The sequence below is a fragment of the Vicia villosa genome, linkage group LG2 (genome assembly GCF_029867415.1).
Source record: "Vicia villosa cultivar HV-30 ecotype Madison, WI linkage group LG2, Vvil1.0, whole genome shotgun sequence".
Classification (NCBI taxonomy): Eukaryota; Viridiplantae; Streptophyta; class Magnoliopsida; order Fabales; family Fabaceae; genus Vicia; species Vicia villosa.
Genome location: NC_081181.1, coordinates 67,263,355 through 67,277,045, shown reverse-complemented (window position 1 = coordinate 67,277,045; position 13,691 = coordinate 67,263,355). Strand labels below are relative to the sequence as shown.

The following is a 13,691-nucleotide window of genomic DNA, read 5'->3' as shown; positions in this document are numbered from 1 at the left end:
TCAAAAATTAAAATATATGATTAATGATTCAAATGAATTTTGCCCAGAGACGGAGCTATTCACAACAAAGTGTGGGTCCATGCCCCCACTATCTTTTAAACTTTTATACACATCATATAATTATATTATCATACTCACACCTCATATTATCACACTCACTCTCTTTTATGTCCTTTTATGTCACTTGGTCTTTGCATACTCACTCTTTTATGTTAGTTGGTCTTTGCATTAAATATACAAATGTTATTTAATTAGTTGTGATATTTTAAGCTAATTACACGATCAACTCCTCAATGTCATACTATACTAGTATATATCATAGAAATTATTTCACGCACGCACGCGCGCGCATACATACACACACACACACACACACACACACATACACACACACACACACACACACACACACATATATATATATATATATATATATATATATATATATATATATATATATATATATATAATTTTATATTAAAAATATATGTATATATTTGCCCCCACTATATTTTCATATTATATATTGTTTAATGAAAAATAAAACTGTATGGTTCACTAAATTAATGATGATATTCACTTACTAAGAGATTGAGAATATTTAAAGGGTGATGATTATTAACATGTTAAATGATATTGTGAGAAATCTTTTTAATTTCTAGGCATGAAAAGATCTCAAAAACAAAATACTAATTAGAAATTTTTACTATATGTTATATAATGATATTGATAATGATCTTTTCCTTTTGTTTTCGCTTGGATTATTTTTCCTTAACGTTATTTATATATAACCCAAAGGGTCACGAAGCGAAATAAAAAAACGGGGTCTAGACCACAAACGGAAAATTGCCCACCAATTGAAATTTAACATAAGTAAAACAAAGGGTTTTTGTCCAACTCATAAAAATTGCAATTGGCGTGAGAAATATTCCTTATAAAGGACCACCGCCAAACAACCGCCTTTCAACCCCAAACCACATCACGAGTGTCCCACTCGGAATTTCTAAAAATAAACAATAAAAGATGAACATTGCGAGACAACTTACGAGAATCGTGAACCCATTAACATCTTTATTTTCAAGTTTACTGCAACAAGAAGAAACGCACCTTGCTATTTTTTTCTTCTATTGAAATCTTGTTGACATATGTTATGCATTCTAGATTTTTCTTAAAAAGGAAATGTAGTATATAACAAATGTTCAAAGAAAAGTAATACCTGTCTGTATATGTTTAAAGTGAGAAGTTTGCTGGGAGGAGAGGTGAATTTATGGAGATCAAAGTGATGAACCTGAAGAGTTTTTAAAGTGAGAAGTCTGCGGGGTGAATTTATGGAGATCAAAGTGATGAACCTGAAGAGTTTTTAAAGTGAGAAGTTTGCGGGGTGAATTTATGGAGATCAAAGTGATGAACTTGAAGAGTTTTTAAAGTGAGAAGTTTGCTGGGAGGAGAGGTGAATTTATGGAGATCAAAGTGATGAACTTAAAGAGTTTTTAAAGTGAGAAGTTTGCGGGGAGGACAGGTGAATTTATGGATTTCAAAGTGATGAACTTGTGGGCTCTGAGGAGAGTTGAAGATAAAATTTTCAATGGTCAAATGGATTGCCTCTTCTAGCCAATTCAAACAACAATATACCATATGTGATGTTTGGTCAAGAGTAGTAGATAGCTTTAATAAAAGAAGATGAAAAATTCATATCAGTACAAATGAAGAAACGTACACTCTCACACACCAACATCATCAAATTATATTTTATCAAACACTTCTATCACCAGAGGGACCAATTCATAGAATGCATGTTTTTGAGGAAAAAGAGGCCCTTGTTATAGAGTGCTCTTTCTCTTCTTTTTATTCTAAACAAAGTAGATTTTTCTTTTGTCACCAAAAGAACTGCGCGTGATTCTCTTTTTCTCCACTCCCTGCATTTGGACATCATCATTTTCTTAAATTCACATGTCAATTTATCGAACATATTTAATTTAATTTAAAAAATTTAAAACAAACCTTTTAATTTAATGTTAATTTGTATTTTAATAGATATAAAATAATACATTTAACTCAAAATATAAATATAAAAACGTCCTACCATTGAGACTACTCACTAAATAAATTTATAATATTTTTTAATATTTTAAATATTAAAATATAAATTTAGTAATATTTTAAAGTCTAATTATATCACATTTTTAAAAAATTACAAAATATAAGCTGATGTTAGTGTGACTATAGTAATCAATAATATAAGAGATTGCATATTTATGTATTTGGATGCTCCAAAAAAGATGGAGAAAGAGAAGTGAAGTTTTCCTATTAACAAGTTTCGAGGTGGAGGCGTGCCTGACATAGCACTCTTTATTGACATGCTTTGCTTTGTGATGGAGAAACCTAGCACAAAGTTTAAAAAGACTGAGACATAATTAACACCAGGAAGGACACCTAGAAAACAACTCAGGAAAGCAATACACACCAAACTAAGAACACCACACCACCTAAGAGCATCAAAGCCACCCAATTTGGTGGTGTAAATGGACCTCATCCAATATAATATATTATTTTATATTTTCCAATTACTTAAACCACCCAATTATATTTTTCAAATATTCATACCACTCTTCTAAAATTTTAAAATGCATCCCATTAAACTTTTAATATATTCCAAATTTATATATTAGTATATAAATATATAATTTAAACAAGTTAATTCAACTATATCAAAATGTAATAAAAAAACACAACATATATTAAAAATAAATTAAAAAATAACCGTTTGAAAATTATAGGAGTACAAGTTTTCTGTCCAAAAGTAAAACTTACTGACACAATTTTCTTGAATTTGGTGAAACACCCACTGGGTGGTCTAACAGGTCATCTTCTACTCAATTAATGTTCTGCAGAAAACAGCAAATGAGTTAGTACAAGTTAGGTCCGACCGAACCCGTTTCACCCGTTGAAAAAACCAACACTTCAGACGGTTACACTCTGTTTGGATGAGAAAGGAAAACAATAAGAAAGAAAGTAAAAGGAAAGAATGTTAAAAGAATGAAAGTGAATAGAAAGTGAAAGGAAAGTGAGAAGAAAGTTTAGTTGTTTGTTAGAAGTGAAAATGAATAAAAAGTGAGAGGAAAGAAAGATGTGTATATATAAAATGACAAAGTTGTCCCTAAATAAAAATATAAATGTAATTGAACAAAAAAAATTATTTTTTATCTAATGCCAAAAAATAATATTTAATAAATTTTAAGTAGATATAAAATTTAATACATTAAAACCATTTTTATCACTTTAAAAAAGAATTATATAAACTTTAAAGAAACAATTCATTGTCACTGCAAATTGAATATAAATTGTGTAGTGTTTTGATTTTATAAAATATTGATGGTCATTTAAGTCATTTTAACAAAAAAGCAAGTGGAGTTTCACTTTCCGTTCAATTTAGGAGTGATTACTTTTTTGGTGGGTCCCACTCACATACTTTCTTTCATTCACTTCATGATAGTAAACCAAACAAAGGAAAATGGAATATTCTTTAGTCTTTCCCTCCTTCCTCTTTCTTTCCTTCAAGTTTCATTAAAACCAAACACACTGTTAAGTTTGAGCTCACGGATCTGCAAGTGGTTTTATTCAGTCTGACACCGACCGAAAGTTACATTTATTTCTTCCAGTAGATTGCTTTATATTCTACTAGTACTCCATTATTACTATAGGTGTAGTTGGCACATTTTAAGACCATTTACAATGGTTGAAAAACTTAACACCCACTTTTTCAACTCCCAACACTCCACATCATTTTCTCTTTCTTCCACCTAATAACTCAACACCCATTCAACTTTTACCCTCTCCAATGGTTTTTCACTCAACACCCTACCCCACCACTTTTTATTTTCATATTCTTATTTAAATTTTATTTTTATTTTTATGATTACATAAAATTACAATTATCGATTAAAATTAAATTAAAATAATAAATACTTAATAATTTATTTTTTAATTTTTTGTAATAAAAACAAAATTTATTTAAATAATTGGATACGATACAAATCATCTTAAATTAATTTAAAATACAACACACAATTAACGTAATTAGTACGTTACAAATAATTTAAAATGCAATACAACACACAAGTAACGTAATTAGTACGATACAAATAATTTAAAATGCAATACAACACACAAATAATTCAATCACGGAACATTCCAAACTTTGTCCATATGTGCTTCACTAGATCGGCTTGCAATTCTTGATGAACATTTGGATCACGGAACTCTGATCTAGCACGCACATGATTTGCAAAAGCGGGTAACACCTCGTTCGAGTATGGTTGTGGTGCACTAGATCCACTTTCCCCAGATTGCTCAAAATCGGTCCAACGTTGAGAATATGAATCTCGTTCATCCTCAACAATCATATTATGTAATATGATGCATGACCTCATGATGATACCCAAATCAGCTATGTCCCACAAGCGAGCTGGTTCACGGATGATTTTAAATCGAGCTTGGAGCACTCCAAATGCACGTTCGATGTCCTTCCGATATCCCTCCTGAAATTTTGCAAATAATTTATCGGGTTCACTTTGAGGAAGTCTAATCGATTTGACGAAAGTTGGATAAGAAGGGTAGATACCATCAGCTAGATAGTATGCCATATTATATGGACGTTGATTCACAAAGAAATTCACACTTGGAGCCTTTCCCTGTTCCACGTCATCAAACACTGGTGACCGGTCTAGAACGTTTATATCGTTCAACATTCCCGGACATCCAAAAAAGGCATGCCAGATCCATAGGTCATGAGATGCAACTGCTTCAAGAATAACCGTGGTGGTTCCCTTATCCCCTCTAGTAAATTTTCCTTCCCATGCTTTAGGACAATTTTTCCACTCCCAGTGCATGCAGTCAATACTCCCAATCATCCCTGGGAACCCCCGCATTTCACTAACATGCAGTATTCTTTGCAGGTCATCTTGGGTTGGTGCTCTCAGATACACTTGCTCGTACAAGCGTATGATTCCTTTACAGAATCTACGTAAGCACTCAAATGCTGTAGTACCTCCTATTTTGATGTACTTATCGACCGCATCTGCTGCCACACCATATGCTAACATTCGCATTGATGTGGTACATTTTGCTAAGGGTGATATACCTTCTTTATTGGCTGCATCAACTCGCTGGGTGAAGTAGTTATCACTACTTGAAAGGTCCCCAACGATTCGAAGGAAAACATTTTTTTTCATCCGGTACCGACGACGAAACATTGCATCGTTATATGTAGGCTCATTGGCAAAGTAGTCGTCAATTAGTCTTTGTTTTGCCGCTGCATGATCTCTATTGAGATATTTTCTACTACGAGGCGCATTATCTTCCGATATTTTGTTTCTACGCTCTCTAAATCGATTGACTATATAATTTTCTTCAATTTCACGATTTTGATTGTAGGCTGCGATATCAAAATGATATTGTGATGGATCCATTTTTTTGTGATATTGGAGGTAGATTGGATGGGATTTGGGATATTGGTACATAAATGGATGTATGAGTCCCTATATATAAATGGATGTAGGTGGTGGACCACTGACGGATTCGAAATAATTTATTGTATAGAGTTAATTATCAGATAAGGAATAGATTCGAATTGGGTGGTGGACCACTGACGGATTCGAAATAATTTATTGTATAGAGTTAATTATCAGATAAGGAATAGATTCGAATTGGGTGGTGGACCACTGACGGATTCGAAATAATTTATTGTATAGAGTTAATTATCAGATAAGGAATAGATTCGAATTGGGTGGTGGACCACTGACGGAAGAAGAGGAACACAAGAATTGGTTATAATTGCTATTCTTTCACTTTCTCTTAAAACAAGATTACAAGTTTACAAGAATAACAAATAACCTCTCTCACCCTAAATTAGGATTTGCAGCTTAGCAATGAGGAGAGACTAGTTTGCTATTTATAATAAAACCTAACATACTAACTAATGGGCTTTTTCCACAAGGCCCATTACACAAGCCAACTTAATAAACAAGCTAACTTAACAAATTAGGGTTTAAACACTAAAACCTAATTTAACATGCTAACAACCCTAGCATCTTCGACACAAGCATGTGAACAACCTTCGACATCATGCTTAACCCTGTCGAACCAAGAAGCTACCCTTCGGTCATACTAGAGTTCGATCCAATATCTCACAACTCTCTTTTATGTTAGTTGGTCTTTGCATTAAATATACAAACGTTATTTAATTAGTTGTGGTATTTTAAGCTAATTACACGATCAACTCCTCAATGTCATACTATACTAGTATATATCATAGAAATTATTTCACATACGCACGCACGCGTGCGCATACATACACACACTGATATATATATATATATATATATATATATATATATATATATATATATATATATATATATATTAAAAAATTTATATTAGAAATATATGTATATATTTGCCCCAACTAGTTAAAAGTTCATGAAACATACGAGGCTACCATAGGTTATCACTACTGGTCACATTTTTTTTAAGAGGCAAAAAGAAGTTTATTTACTAACGAGAAGCTAGACTAGCATAAGCTGTGCCAAGTCTCAAAAAAAACAAATGTTCAACTAGGTACAAATGAGAATTCAACAGAAACCTAGAACAAAGTTTAAAAAGGCCCAGACATAATTAACACCAGGAATGACACCTAGAAAACAACTCAAGAAAGCAATACACACCAAACTAAGAACACCGCACCACCTAACAGATCACCTTCTACTCTATTAATGCTCTACAGAAAACAGCAAATGAGTTAGTACAAGTTACTCCAATATAGTATGCTACCACACTAAAGCTTAACTCATTGTTATTATTATCATCACTGTGGACAATAAATTCCGATCCGTCCGAATCCGGTCTAATCGGTTGCAAAAACAAAATCATGGATGTGTGCTTTTAGACGGTGGAAAACTAGTGGTATTTAATAACTCGTAGTACCATCATAAAGTGATAGGCAGCTTTTCAGATTCAATAAAAGATAAAGACTAATTTCTATTTTCAAGTATCTTACTAAATTGTACTACTACAATTGAAGTAGAATGGTAGTCTTATTTTATAATAAGAATAAAATTTAATTTTTTTCTCCCATGCTTGGCAGTTTCGATGAAAGAGTAATTTTGATACTAGTATATTTTTTTCACATCTTCACACCACACTCAGTCACCACTCTTGCCCTCTCTCTCTAAAACATAAGTTGATGCTACTTCTCCCCATCTTTTTCCACTATACTTCTTTTCATCTCTTCACTTTACATCTTTCTCTTAATTTTTAACTTATGTATTCTTCTCCAAGTGATGATGTCTTTGGTTATGCTTCAATACATATTGATATTTTTATTTGTTTTTATGTTAACTCACATTAATTCATTAATCATTCTTCATCCATGTTATTATATCATTTTTCATCAAATTTGTATAGCCTACTCAGTTGACTCGTTGTTGTTTACATGAAATTAGTATGGCCTGCAATTTGAGTCCATTGAATGTAACTAGAGACGACGGAGCTATTCAGAACAAAGTGTGGGTCCATGCCCCCATTATCTTTTAAATTTTTATACACATCATATAATTATATTATCATACTCACACCTCATATTATCACACTCACTCTCTTTTATGTCCTTTTATGTCACTTGGTCTTTGCATACTCACTCTAATTTATGTTAGTTGATCTTTGCATTAAATATACAAATGTTGTTTAATTAGTTGTGGTATTTTAAGCTAATTACACGATCAACTCCTCAATGTCATACTATACTAGTATATATCATAGAAATTATTTCACACACGCACGCACGCGTGCGCATACATACACACACAGATATATATATATATATATATATATATATATATATATATATATATATATATATATATATATATATATTTATATTTAAAATGTTATATTAAAAATATATGTATATATTTGCCCCCACTAGTTAAAAGTTCATGAAGCATACGAGGCTACCATAGGTTATCACTACTGGTCACATTTTTTTAAGAGGCAAAAAGAAGTTTATTTACTAACGAGAAGCTAGACTAGCATAAGCTGTGCCAAGTCTCAAAAAAACAAATGTTCAACTAGGTACAAATGAGAATTCAACAGAAACCTAGAACAAAGTTTAAAAAGGCCCAGACATAATTAACACCAGGAAGGACACCTAGAAAACAACTTAGGAAAGCAATACACACCAAACTAAGAACACCACACCACCTAACAGATCACCTTCTACTCAATTAATGCTCTACAAAAAACAGCAAATGAGTTAGTACAAGTTACTCCAATATAGTATGCTACTACACTAAAGCTTAACCCATTGTTATTATTGTTATCACTATGGACAATAAGTTCCGAACCGTCCGAATCCGGTCTAATCGGTTGCAAAAACAAAATCATGGATGTGTGCTTTTTGACGGTGGAAAACTAGTAGTATTTAATAACTTGTAGTACCATCATAAAGTGAGAGGCAGCTTTTCAGATTCAGATAAAGATAAAGACTAATTTCTATTTTGAAGTATCTTACTAAATTGTACTACTACAATTGTAGTAGACTGGTAGTCTTATTTTATAATAAGAATAAAATTTAATTTTTTTCTCCCATGCTTGGCAGTTTCGGTGAAAGAGTAATTTTGATACTAGTATATTTTTTTCACATCTTCATACCACACTCAGTCACCACTCTTCCCCTCTCTCTCTAAAACATAAGTTGATGCTACTTCTCTCCATCTTTTTCCACTATACTTCTTTTCATCTCTTTACTTTACATCTTTCTCTTAATTTTAATTTATGTATTCTTCTCCAAGTGATGATGTCTTTGGTTATGCTTCAATACAAATTGATATTCTTATTTGTTTTTATGTTAACTCACATTAATTCACTAATCATTCTTCGTACATGTTATTATATCATTTTTCATCAAATTTGTATAGCCTACTCAGTTGACTCGTTGTTGTTAACATCAAATTAGTATGGCTTGCAATTTGAGCCTATTGAATGTAACTAGAGACAACGGAGCTATTCACAACAAAGTGTGGCTCCATGCCCCCACTATCATTTAAATTTTTATACACAACATATAATTATATTATCATACTCATACCTCATATTATCACACTCACTCTCTTTTATGTCTTTTTATGTCACTTGGTCTTTGCATACTCACTCTCTTTTATGTTAGTTGGTCTTTGCATTAAATATACAAATGTTATTTAATTAGTTGTGGTATTTTAAGCTTATTACACTATCAACTCCTCCATGTCATACTATACTAGTATATATCATAGAAATTATTTCACCCACGCACCCACGCGTGCGCATACATACACACACACACACACATATATATATATATATATATATATATTTAAAATTTTATATTAAAAATATATGTATATATTTGCCCCCACTAGTTAAAAGTTCAAGAAGCATACGAGGCTACCATAGGTTATTACTACTGGTCACATTTTTTTTAAGAGGCAAAAAGAAGTTTATTTACTAACGAGAAGCTAGACTAGCATAAGCTATGCCAAGTCTCAAAAAAACAATTGTTCAACTAGGTACAAATGAGAATTCAACAGAAACCTAGCACAAAGTTTAAAAATGCCCAGACATAATTAACACCAGGAAGGACACCTGAAAATAACTCAAGAAAGCAATACACACCAAACTTAGAACACCACACCACCTAACAGATCACCTTCTACTCAATTAATGCTCTACAGAAAACAGCAAATGAGTTTGTACAAGTTACTCCTATATAGTATGCTACTACACTAAAGCTTAACTCATTGTTATTATTATTATCACTGTGGACAATAAATTTCGAACCGTCCGAATCCGGTCTAATCGGTTGCAAAAACAAAATCTTGGATGTGTGCTTTTAGATTGTGGAAAACTAGTAGTATTTAATAACTTGTAGTACCATCATAAAGTGATAGGCAGCTTTTTCAGATTCAGATAAAGATAAAGACTAATTTCTATTTTCAAGTATATTACTAACTTGTACTACTACAATTGTAGTAGACTGGTAGTCTTATTTTTTAATAAGAATAAAATTTAATTTTTTTCTCCCATGCTTGGCAATTTCGATGAAAGAGTACTTTTGATACTAGTATATTTTTTTCACATATTCATGTCACACTCAGTCACCACTCTTTCTCTCTCTCTCTAAAACATAAGTTGATGCTAATTCTCTCCATCTTTTTCCACTATACTTCTTTCCATCTCTTCACTTTACATCTTTCTCTTAATTTTTAACTTATGTATTCTTCTGCAAGTGTTGATGTCTTTGGTTATGCTTCAGTACATATTGATATTTTTATTTGTTTTTATGTTAACCCACATTAATTCATATCTTAATTTGTCAATGGCAGTAAAGGAAAGGACTCGAGGAACAGCTTTCACAGTAAAATTAATGAGGTTTTTCATTTTGGGATGTAATGTAGGCCATTTCCTATTGCTTTCATCTATACTTTTTTTTTACTTCTTTTTATAAATAAACCCTCTTTAATATAAGGTCAATTTTAGGTGTTCAACACAAGGGCATTCCACTTATTTACTTTAAAGATAAAATTTTGGCCACTAAATTACTAAATTAAAGAAAATTTTATATTTTTAAAATCAATTTTTTAATTTTAATGTTTTATGAATTTTTTATATTTTGAGTTGATATTATTGTTATACCATTTATTATAAATTCATTATTTTGAGTCGACTTTATTGTTTTACCATTTTTTAAATAAAATAAATTCAATATTTATATTATATTTTGGAGTTAATTTTGTTGACTTTTCAAACTATTTTATGTTTTGAAAAATAAAAATTGAGTATAAAATGTTAATTTTAAACATTGTGAATAAAAGAATTGCCCCGTTAAATCAATTTCATTCATAGTTGTGCAAGGATATCAAGCGTTGCATTTGTTCATCTTTAAAAGTTAAATTTTAGCCACTAAATTACTAGACAAAAATAAAAGAAAGAACTAAAAAATTTTAAAACAGAAAAATATAATGTAAGCCAAATTTTGTACAACGTAAAATCAATTTATATAATTTTAAAATAATAATTTGATTAATATTGATTCAACATGAAAAATATATTTTATGTTTTTATTAAATTAATATCTTAAATTTATCTCTTAGAATTCACTATATTTTTGAAAATGTCAATTTGCAAACAATATAATTATGTGATATTAATTTGTACTATGTTCATCCAAATAACAATGTCTTCATTTTGAGACTCGCATCGGTGACGTCATGAAAAATGTGGGGGCATGACTATACTTTTAGTTGGGTCAAAAATTAAAATATATGATTAATGATTCAAATGAATTTTGCCCAGAGACGGAGCTATTCACAACAAAGTGTGGGTCCATGCCCCCACTATCTTTTAAACTTTTATACACATCATATAATTATATTATCATACTCACACCTCATATTATCACACTCACTCTCTTTTATGTCCTTTTATGTCACTTGGTCTTTGCATACTCACTCTCTTTTATGTTAGTTTGTCTTTGCATTAAATATACAAATGTTATTTAATTAGTTGTGGTATTTTAAGTTAATTACACGATCAATTCCTCAATGTCATACTATACTAGTATATATCATAGAAATTATTTCACACTGTCATACCCCAAAATTTGACCACCTTAACCCTAACATTTAAACGGGTGCAGTTACCATGCATAGATAAAAATCTATGCACCGTGCATAGATTATTATGGACCCTTGGATCATTGGATCAAATTCTGAACATCAATTGTTATTACTCAATATTCAATACTCACCACTCAATAGTCAATACTCAATACTCATACTGGATTAAAAACATGATCCAATGGCTTAGGTAGGCTTATGCATGGTGCATAAGGAAAATCCTTATGCATATTTGCCAAAGCCCATTTAAACTATTTTTAAGCTTGAAAAATGCAAATTAATAAGTTGCAAAACTGGGATTCAAACCCAGGTCACCAAGGCTAAATTGCTGCAAGCTTACCACTAGACCATGCATGTTTTGTTGAAAGTAATTGACTAGGAGTTCCATACATTATAAGTTGCTTACATTTTATTAAGTTATGGATTTTTTTAATTAACATTTTTTTTATAATTATATAAATGTAATATTTAATAATTTATATAAATAATTTTTCTAAAACATTTTTCATAAACATTTTTATTCAGTGTTTTTAATTTTTCATAAACATTTTTCATAAATATTTAAATAATTTTTCATAAACGTTTTTATTCAGTTTTTTTAATTTATATAAACGTTTTTTTAATAATTTTATTTAAATGTTTTTTTTTTAAATTTTTTAATTAACGTTTTTTTTTATAATTATATAAATATAATATTTAATAATTAATTTAAACATTTTTTTTAATAATTTTCATAAACATTTTTATTCAGTTTTTTTAATTTATATAAATGTTTTTTAATAATTTTATTTAAATGTTTTTTTAATAATTTTTTTTAATTAACGTTTTCTAATAATTTTATTTAGTTTTTTAATTAACTTTATTTATTTATTTATTTATTTTATTTATTATTAATATTTATATATTACTTTATTTATTTATTTATTTAGTTTATTTATTTATTTAATTATTTTATAAATATTTAAATATATCTTAAACATTATATAATTATTTAAATATTTTATAATTATTTAAATATTTTATAATTATTTAAATATTTTATAAATATTTTATAATTATTATTTTATAATTAAATATTTTATAATTATTTAAATATTTTATAATTATTATTTTATAAATATTTTATAATTATTTAAATATTTTATAATTATATAATTATATAAATATATCTTAAATATTTTAACGTTTTTATTTATAATTATATAATTATTAAATAACACATTTATGTATTATAAAAAAACGTTAATTAAAAAAATTTTAAAAAAACATTTATATGATTTTATTTAAATGTTTTATTTAATAAACGTTTTTAAAATACATTTAAATATTTTATTAAAAAAACGTTATAAAACTATGCATTTATATAATTATATAATTATAAAATACATTTAAAAATGTTATAAAATAATGCATTAAAATATATTTTATAATTGTATTCAGCAATGTATTTAATTATTGTATTCAGCCATGTATTTTATAATTATATTTTATAATATATAGAACTCCATTACAATTCTAAGCAACTAAACATGTATGGTCTGGTGGTAAGCTTGCAGCAGATTAGCCTTGGTGACCTGGGTTCGAATCCCAGTTTTGCAATTTTTCAAGCTTTCCAAATGCAGCAATTTTTCAAGCTTTCCAAATGCAGCAAACAAGGAATTCAGGCGCCCAGTCAGCAAGATTCTCCCAGCCAGCCAAACAAGGGATAGGGGGTGTCTGAAAACAGAATCCCCTTTTCTAAGGGGCGAAGGCTAAATTTTTTTTTAATAAGGGGGAAAACCGAATCTCGCTACTTTGGCAGGGGGTAAATATTATTTAACCCTTTAAAAAATATATATGTAATAATAACTTTGAATTATTTGTATATTCTAAATAAACATTTTTTGCTTGATACCTCACATATTTTAAATGCATCTTTATTTTGAATAAATTGAATAGCATTGGCACGGGAATATGTTTAAGAAATTATTAGAATTTAAGGTT

General features: G+C 29.4%; 1 protein-coding gene across 1 annotated transcript; it reads right to left on the bottom strand.

Moving 5' to 3' along the window:
- Positions 1-4,175: 4,175 nt before the first annotated feature.
- LOC131646246 (uncharacterized) lies at positions 4,176-5,468 on the bottom strand. Its single transcript, XM_058916346.1, has 2 exons — positions 4,852-5,468; positions 4,176-4,752 (listed from the first exon to the last, which is right to left on the bottom strand). Exons 1-2 carry the CDS (start codon positions 5,466-5,468, stop codon positions 4,176-4,178), a joined length of 1,194 nt encoding a protein of 397 aa, XP_058772329.1.
- Between the last annotated feature and the right edge of the window lie 8,223 nt (positions 5,469-13,691).